The following is an 8,929-nucleotide window of genomic DNA, read 5'->3' as shown; positions in this document are numbered from 1 at the left end:
CAGGAAGATACAAAGCAAGTCCCTTGACCATCCTCAGTTCATCCTTGCTCTTCATGGACGCAACTGTTAACTGTGGCTGCTACAGCACGGTGTGACCTGCAAAGCTGTCCTCACTGCTCCTCAAGTGTGGGCTGGTCTAGCATGAATTAGAGAAATTAATTTAATTATTTAAATTAGAGGAAAGTGTTTGAGTTGCCAACAGCTATCACGACCTGTGATATTTCTGGGAATCTCCAACAGGGGAAGAATCAAATTGCTCTCTGCTCCATTGGACTCATTCTTGCTGCCTTATATAATAGCACTGATTGCAGCCCAATTTCCTCAAGAATTTGGCATCCATCTGTAATGTTTTTAGAAATTTTTTTTTCATCAAAATGGGGGTTGTTGTTCCCCATGCAGAGTACAAGTCTGGAATGCATTCCTTCTGCTGCCTACATTTTTACTAATGTTTCCTCTCCTATGTGTTGTCCAGAAGCTATAAAGAAGGAATAATAATAAAAAAAAAATGTTTATTTGCAGTTCACATCCGCAAATATTTAGCTATAATCACAACCAGTAATCATCCTACAGTCCACTAATTAAATGGAAAACAGATGTCTGGGGCATAGCTTAAGAGGAAGTGCAAGTTAATTGTAAGAGTGAGGGAAAAGGGTTTCTAGCAGCTGCTGGGCTGTAGTTTAGAGTTTCACCCAGCAGAGAACAGAGCTTGTTTTAAGAATGTGTATTTTCATTTAGCTGCTTACCTACCCTTCCATGTTGTTGAGACAGTGTTGTCCCCTCTCTCATTACTTACACTTCATAGGTTAACCCAAGCACTCTTCCAAGGTGTGACATCTACTTCCAGAAGCAAGGCTATGACTTCATGATTGAAAATGGAAAGATTGTGTTGAAAAGGAGCAAGAAACGAAGTGTAAGAAAATCTGGACTGCAACAGGTAAATTGGTGCTTTAATAGTTACTTAAAGTTATACCAAATATTAAAATTTTATTTTGCAACAGAGGGCAAGGAAATGTCTGAGCATGCGGGATTCACAGTCCTAGATGTTACAATCCTGACAGAAATGAAATACATCTTTTTGGTATGCAGCTAGGCTGGACATTGTATAATTCACATCAACAGGTTTGCTCTGCTATGTCCAGTGCCATTGTAGGCTCAGGTTCAATGAATTGTTTAGAAGGGAAGAGCCCCTGTGAACGGTAAAATCCTTTTTTTTTGTTTTGCTTGCAAGACCTTTCCAACATTTAAGTGTACCTAGATGTTAACATGGTACCTACTACATTTAAATGTTGTCAGCTTTGTCATTGTAAGTATTAATATTTATTTATTCAGCTTATAATGAAAAGTCCGGCCATGTAGGAAATCAAGCTTAATCTGTTTAAGGTTTGCAATGTGAATGCCTGGAGATGCCAAATATACAGAGATGGATGGATTAGTCTAGTCCTTCTTGTTGCTGTTGTTGCAAGGTTAGAGGAAGCTTTTCTCTGTATGTGACCCTAAACAGCCTACATTTGGGAGGGTTCTTAGAGTGTTGATCGCAAGCTTGTTCCGAAAATGAGGCTGGCTGATGGCTGAAATAAGTAAATAACATGGCAAAAATACTTCCTTTCTTTTACTGAGTTTTTTTTTTTTTTGTAATTTGAGTCTGTGTGCTGTTGAAAACGTCAGTATGTCTTTGCAGGGTGCAGTGCAGTTTGGACGGGACTCAGCGGTGTCGGTGGTTTTCAGGCAGCCCAGCGCTGGCCGGTCTGTCACATGGACGGGACCCGGCTTTGCCCGCGTTCCCAGTGGAGCTGGGCTGAGATTTGCCATCAGCAATGTTCCCTTTGCTATGGACTTTGATATCACAATTCGTTATGAACCTGAGGTACTTGTGATGTCTTGTGTGTCTTGTGATGTTGTGATTAGATGCAGGGTCTCTTTCGTTAGTAACAGGACACAGCGACTTGTCCCACTCTTTACATTTAAAATCGTTTGCCTTTTCATCCTTATCAAGAGAGCAACATGCCCTCCACTGATCCCCTTAACTCTTTCCACTCATATCTGAAAAACCAGCATCACAACTATTTTCTAAGCACCAGCCATGATTTCGTCTTCTAGAGTTGCTCTTTTGGTACCTGTGCTTGGACTGGACTTTGTTCACAAATCAGACACGTGCAAAATGCAGCTCCTTTTAGATGGGCATCCTGTATTTCTAGATGGGATTTTCTGGGCAGGAAAATGTGCACAGGCAGGAGTGATCTGAGTAGATATTTATCCAGAGCTTTTTGCAGACATCCAGCTTCCCAGTTGCTCCAGCTGGACTCTGAGATTTGTGAAAATTGTAGGAAAATAGCCAAAATCGTATTTTTTGCCTGGACAAAATTTCTCAATGATGAAGACATGTCTGGGGAAATCTGTTAACACAAATCTGGTTAAACCCGTGTCTGCACCCATGTCTTCAAAACCACAGGCAAGTGTTTTATTGGTACCAGTATTTGTACATGCCTTGCTCTTTCACTTTGCAGCTCCCTGGGAAAATCCTACCACGCGAGATCCCCCTTCTGTCTATTGTATTCTGTTCTTACTGTCATTCCGAGGCAAACAAAACTCCCAGTGTCTTAAAACACGAGAACAATTTTGCAGTGCGCTGGTTTGATGTAGCTTTTTCCTTCTAAGGAGTAGATTAAACAGTTGAATTTTAAAGACTTCTGCTACAAAGTCTTTTATGTTTGTTACTGCTTATTAGATGTGAGAGGAGGCAGATAGTGAAGGCTATCTCTGGGACGACAGTGTGTTAAGAAAAGGAAAAACTCCAATGACTTTAACAGAGCTGCTTCTATTAGCACCAGCTGGGGTCCCATTTCTGTCTCTGCTTTTCAATTAGCCATTGCAAATACAATGCATTTTTCACAAATAACTTTATTTTTTTAGTCCTGTAAAAAACAAAGGGAAAATCTGTTTTGCCACTGCAGCGTGCAATCATTCAGATGGCTTTTGTTAACCCTGGCAAAGAGAGAGTGGGTTTTTCAGATATGAAAAATGACCGTAATTTTTGTCCTTTGTTTCCAGTCCTTGGAAGACTGGCTAGCAAGTATTGCCATCCAGCCTGCTGGTATTTTGTCAAGTCAACACTGCAAAAACAAGGGCTTTTCACAGGAGCCACATGAGTTGCCTCTCCCAGCTACAAAGAGGTCTGACTATTCCTGTTCTTTTGCCTGTAGATTTATCGTGTGCAAATCTTTTACCGAAGCACTGCAGAGCGACAAATGTGTGGGAAAGTGGGAATATTAGAAACACATGTGTGGCCTTTCCTGTTGCTGTCATGCCACAAGACCACATATGCTCTAAGGAAGAGTTTGATGCTCCAGTCCTCAGCCTGGCAAAGGTTTGCCCAAGCCAGGAGAGCAGCCTGAGATCCTGCTGGTGTTAGTTGCTGCTTTGGCGAAGATCCAGCTTCAGCTATTTCCGTATACAAAGGAAATATTGATTTAAAGTTACTGTCCTAGACTATTTTCAAAACCAGCTATTCAGCTTGGACCTATGTAAAGAATAGAGGGGAGCCAAGAGGATGTGACCAAAGTCTTGATCAAACAGGGACAGGAAAGGACAAATATGAACAGTGAGTTACAAACTCCTTTGCTTGAAGTAGTAAACCCTGCCATTTTCAGTTTAATCTTGCTAGATTAAATTGATCTTGGTAAATCATCCAGGCAGAATTCATGCAGCTTTCCCTGAAGCCTGCAAAGCAGTGGGGCCGGGTGTGCTCCCCGCAGCAGCAGCGCTTGCTCGGGGCTGCAGGTGTTGGGATGCAGGCACAGAGGGGAGGGACGGCTCACAGCATCCAGCAAACTTGCCTTGTTCCGACTCCTGGCTACAACTGTGCTTTATTTCTGCTAAATAGGATTGCGATTCTGCAAACTCCAGTCTGCCTGGAGCCGGGAACGGAATATTCTGTGGATGTGTATTTTTCTCAGCCCTCTGACTCTGACCCAAAGGCGAAATCATTCATCTTGATTGACTCAGTGAGTAGTTCTGTCACAATTCCCTTGAGGTTGTATTTATACCACTGCGGTTTTTTTTTTACACACTTACTCAAAATATTTTAAAATAATTTCTAGTGTGTTTTAATAGAAATTCAGGGAAATGTGCTTCTGCTTACCTCCATTGGCACTGTGTTTGCATGGTTTTGTATGGAAAAACAGTATCTCTTTTAATTTTCATGGAGCAATATCATAATAGCTCATCAAGTCATACTTGTTGCATATGTTAATAGTCAGAGTATGTACCTCATTTATGTCTGCTCATTTATTATGAGCATACTCCACATATGCTGACAAGATGCCATGGCTAGGGGTATAAATTCACGCAGTTCTTCATCAGTTACGTTTTTTTAGTATCTCTACAATTTGTCTGAATCTAATTAAAAAATCATGGGTATATTTAAAGATGACATCAAAAGAGTAAAATTAGTTCTGTACTTTCACGGGAATTGGGTCCAGACATTTCCCAAGTTTCTACCATGTCAGGAACTGGGTGTTAGTTTTGGGTCCTTCTCTTCAGAAAAATATTTTTAAGTCCATTCCACTAATTACTTCTGTAGAACTGGACCTGACAAGGGCTGGCCATACTTGGACATAGAACCTTCAGCTGATTTTTCTCTATCTCAGTAATACAAGTAAAAATTTTGGCCAGATACTGCTTTTGGAGTCATCAGCATGGCATCTCTTAGAAGCAAAAACTGTTCTGAGTGTATATTTGAGGTCTTATTATGATCTGACTTTTTTTATACACAGTTGCTTTTGTCTGAAGAACTTGGAGAATGTCAGAATAAATGTGAATTTAGATGACCGAGCAGCACAAGAGCAGATTTGGAAACGCGGTGCTCCAGGCCTCTGTCCTTGCAATGCAGAACACAGTGAGAGAATGTGGGAAATTCTGATTTTCAGTATATCTAAGCAAAAATATTTTCTTTTCCCTCTTAACACCAAAGCTTGGACTTATTCCCAGAATTGGCTCCGTGGAGAACTTATGCAGTGAAAAGGATTTAGATGAGTACCAGAAGTATCACTGTGTTGAAATTGCATCAGAAGTCGGACCTCACGTCCTGCCCGAAGCGTGTGCACGGCTCATAGTGAGCATGTCAGCCCGTATTCACAACGGTGCCGTTGGTAAGGAGCAACCTGCACAGGCAGCTCTTTTGGACAGTTACTGGTTTTCCCTTGAGTTTGTAGCTTATGTTGACTGGAGAGCTCTCAGCCCGTGGTGGTGTAGGTAAGTGAAGCCGATCAGCATGTGGTATGAAGGGACCACGGAAGTGGTTGTGTGATTTCTGAAGAGCGTTTCAATCAGATGCAGCTTCACCAGATGGCAATAGCAGTAACTTTCCTACTTTTCTGATTTCTGTAAAATGACAGAGGAGTTTTTAAGCCCTCTCCCTGGATGCTGCAGGCCAGCTGGATGCCCTGGTAGGACTCCAGAAATAATGGCACACAAGATGATGTTCTGGAAGAGATTCACTGAGAAAACCTCATTGGTGTCCCAGCAAAAGGGTAGTGGCAGTTGGGGTTTGAAGCTCCAGGCAGTCTCCTGGACCCACCATGGAAAGGGCAGCTGGGCTTGGTGGCTCAGGAGACTTCCCTGGTGTTGGACCCAGAGAAATGGATTTTGTCATAGAATCATAGAATCATTTAAGGTTGGAAAAGACCTCCAAGATCATCAAGTCCAACCGTCAACCCAACACCACCATGCCTACTAAACCATGTGCCGGAATGCCACATCTACACATTTTTTTGAACATCTCTAGGGATGGTGACTCCATCACCTCTCTGGGCAGCCCGTTCCAATGCTTGACAACCCTTTCGCTAAAGAAATTTTTCCTAATATCCAATCCAAACCTCCCCTGACACGACTTGAGGCCATTTCCTCTCATCCTATTGCTTGTTACTTGGGAGAAGAGACCAACACCCACCTCCCTACAGCCTCCTTTCAGGCAGTTGTAGAGAGCAATAAGGTCTCCCCTGAGCCTCCTTTTTTCCAGGCTAAACAACCCCAGTTCCCTCAGCTGCTCCTCGTCAGTCTTGGGGTCTGTATTTCCAGTGACGGGAGGGGCCTTTCTGGACAACTTTGGTGGCCAGCTCTTTTCAGGGACCCTTGCATCTCCTTGGTTTGGGCTATTTTTAGAAGGAGCAATGCCTCACTCACACATCTTGTGATGTGGTCATGGCTATGCAGCCACAGACCCCCCTCATTTAAGTTTGGGCTGTGCTGACTCCCCATTAGCCCAGCAACTTCCCATAGTGATGGGATTCTCCCAATGAAACATAGCACTTTGGCTTTCTAGCACTGGCATCTGAGCGTCCTCGACAAACATCCTCTGTAAGTTAGCAGACCAGCCTCACTCAATAAGTTAGTCCAAGGTGTCCAGAAAGCAGCAATCAATACACAGGTGCAGGCCGCCCAAGTACTGCTTGCAGGTTTTGTCCAGAGCTGCAACTAGGCATAGATTTGTATCAAACCCTTCTAGACTTCAGGATATCTCTATTTTGGTTCTACATTTTGCTATGCCCTCTTCTGTCCTATCCCCACTGAAGGCAGTGCCCTGAATGTGGCAGCTCCAACACCAAGACTTGTGCTAGTGCCTGTTACACCATCAGCATCGATGCTACAGCATCCAATAATCCAAGCCATGGCCATCAATGGTTAGTGAACCCCTGATGAGAACAATCCAGCTCTTTCCTTCTTATTTTTGAGTGTAAAACTGCAAGTTTACAAGAGCAGTCACACTCCTTTATAACCTAACCCGTTGTGATTTTCTTTCCCCTTGGCAGCGTGTAAGTGCAATCCCCAAGGGTCGCTGAACACCAGATGCAGTAAACTGGGGGGCCAGTGCCAGTGCAAAGCCAACGTTGTGGGACGCTGCTGTGACACGTGCTCTGCGGGCAGCTATGGCTTCGGCTTCCACGGCTTGCTACGGTGAGTACTTGGCAGCCAGTACCGCTATCTCTTCATGCATACCCCAATGTTTCAGGGCTTTGGATCCATGATTATGTGTGAAGCAATATAAAAAATGTTTCCACAAATAATGAATTTTCCATCCCTGCTGCTCACACAGCTTTCAAGCAGCGTCAGCGATGAGCAGGTTTGGTGGGAATACACTGGGGATGCAGCTTTGCTTTCGGTGTTTTCCAGCATGCGAGTGCCACCCGCAAGGCTCGCTGAGCACGCTATGCGACCAGGTGACGGGGCAGTGCTCCTGCCGCCGGGACGTGGATGGTCAGCGCTGCAGCCGATGTCTGGCTGGGTATTTTGGATTTCCCCACTGCCGCCCTTGCCCATGTAACGGCTACGCGGAGCTTTGTGACCCAGTGACCGGACTATGCCTGAACTGCCGCAGGTTTACGGCTGGAAGCCACTGTGAAAGGTAGGGTGATGGTGCAAAGCTCACCCAAACACCAGTGCTCTCTGAAATGCATGTGTGGCTGGGGCCTGACCTACCTCCCCATGAATGCATCGATGACCTTAACTGGAAACACATACTTAAACCCAGGATTAAACTGGGCCTAGCTGCTGAATGGCAGGTACCTATTTGTTTGGCAAATGCATGTGGGAAGGTGCATGTATTGCCTGCGGGAGGACTGCAGGCACGGCATGCATGCAGTGTTGCAGTGTGCTCCCTGCCAGAAGGCACTTGAGAGATGGGTGCCATGGCACCATGTGCTTGGAGACATGTTCAAAGCACTGCATATGAGATACACTGACTCCTGCCAGCTTTTAAATTGCCCAGAGGCTAACCTCATGCTGAATACTTAAATACCTGCAATTACCTCTGCGGAGCTTAAATAAACATGCCCTGTTTGCTGGTTCGTATTATTTCCATAAGACCAGCAAATGACTTTTCCCACATGTTCCATCTCTGTTCAAAACAGTGCTCCTCTTTTTTTTTCTAATTCTCTGATACTGGCAGCGGTATCAGAGTTCAACATGGATGTCAGAATTATATTTGTTAGCTGTTTAGTTTAGTTTGGCTGGATTGTACCTTGTCATTCCCTTTTAAAAGTATTTCCCCATGAAACCTACTGAGCTTTTCTTGTAGTGCTTTTGGACAATACAGCCTTTGGCTTTTGTGCTTGTAGGTGGCAAATAGATTAAAAATGGGAGACTGAAATACTTGTTGCCCTGTGCCTCTGCAGGAGCTCCAGATCCCAGGGCGAGGATAATCAAATAGCCAAGACTTTTAGCCTGGCTTGTATACATATAGAGAATGGTGTTCCCATTTGCCATAGCAAAGCAGATCAAAGACTGAGGATGCTTCAGAAACTGCTGCGTTGCCGCAGCTGCAGGGCCACGGGGGGCCAGGACGCAGAGGCAGCAGTGACGAGCAGGGTGGCAGGGGTGGCTGAGCCCCCAAAGCCCCCCACCTGCCTGGGTAACAACACAGCCACCACTGCCTCAAAACAGCCGTCACCCTGGGTTTGCAGAACATGTCAGTCAGAGCATGGCTGATTTCAATACGTAAGCTGCAACTAAAATATGCAATAGTCTCTGAGTGCTCTGAATGAATCGTTGCTTTTTTGCCTGTGCCAGGACTTTGTAATGTCATGCCAACTACTCTTTGTGTGTGTGTATGGAAAAAAGATGAATATATGTGGTGATAGGTGAATATACGGAATTTATACATGGCAGCTTTTGGCTGTGTAGGCAGAGCATATGTGATGTGTCATATGTATACATTATCATCTAGATTAAAATTGTTCCAGAGTAGGTGAAAGTCTTCGGAAATATTCCTTGAAAAGAAAATGTATGGGTTTTTTTCTTTTTGCTCCAGACTTTGGGAATGCAGTTCTGATTTTCCATTTCAGGACACCTTTGAAGCTTGATATGTCTTTACCAATCAATGGGGATAGCATTACAATGACCTGGAATGATAAATTAATTATACATGCATATAAAC

At 44.1% G+C, this 8,929-nt stretch overlaps 1 protein-coding gene across 1 annotated transcript in view; it reads left to right on the top strand.

Annotated features, from left to right (window-relative positions):
- LAMB4 (laminin subunit beta 4) overlaps positions 1–8,929 on the top strand; it is a 42,173-nt gene that overhangs the window by 15,263 nt on the left and 17,981 nt on the right. The window contains 8 exon segments of the mRNA XM_035891659.1: positions 803–934; positions 1,679–1,864; positions 3,049–3,170; positions 3,881–4,001; positions 4,970–5,147; positions 6,807–6,943; positions 6,945–6,951; positions 7,168–7,400. Coding sequence (XP_035747552.1) covers positions 803–934; positions 1,679–1,864; positions 3,049–3,170; positions 3,881–4,001; positions 4,970–5,147; positions 6,807–6,943; positions 6,945–6,951; positions 7,168–7,400 — 1,116 coding nt within the window.

The sequence above is a fragment of the Egretta garzetta genome, unplaced genomic scaffold (assembly GCF_000687185.1).
Source record: "Egretta garzetta isolate BGI_Z169 unplaced genomic scaffold, ASM68718v1 scaffold33, whole genome shotgun sequence".
Taxonomy (NCBI): domain Eukaryota; kingdom Metazoa; phylum Chordata; class Aves; order Pelecaniformes; family Ardeidae; genus Egretta; species Egretta garzetta.
The sequence above is the reverse complement of the archived record's forward strand: the minus strand, read 5'-3'. Positions and strand labels throughout refer to the sequence as shown.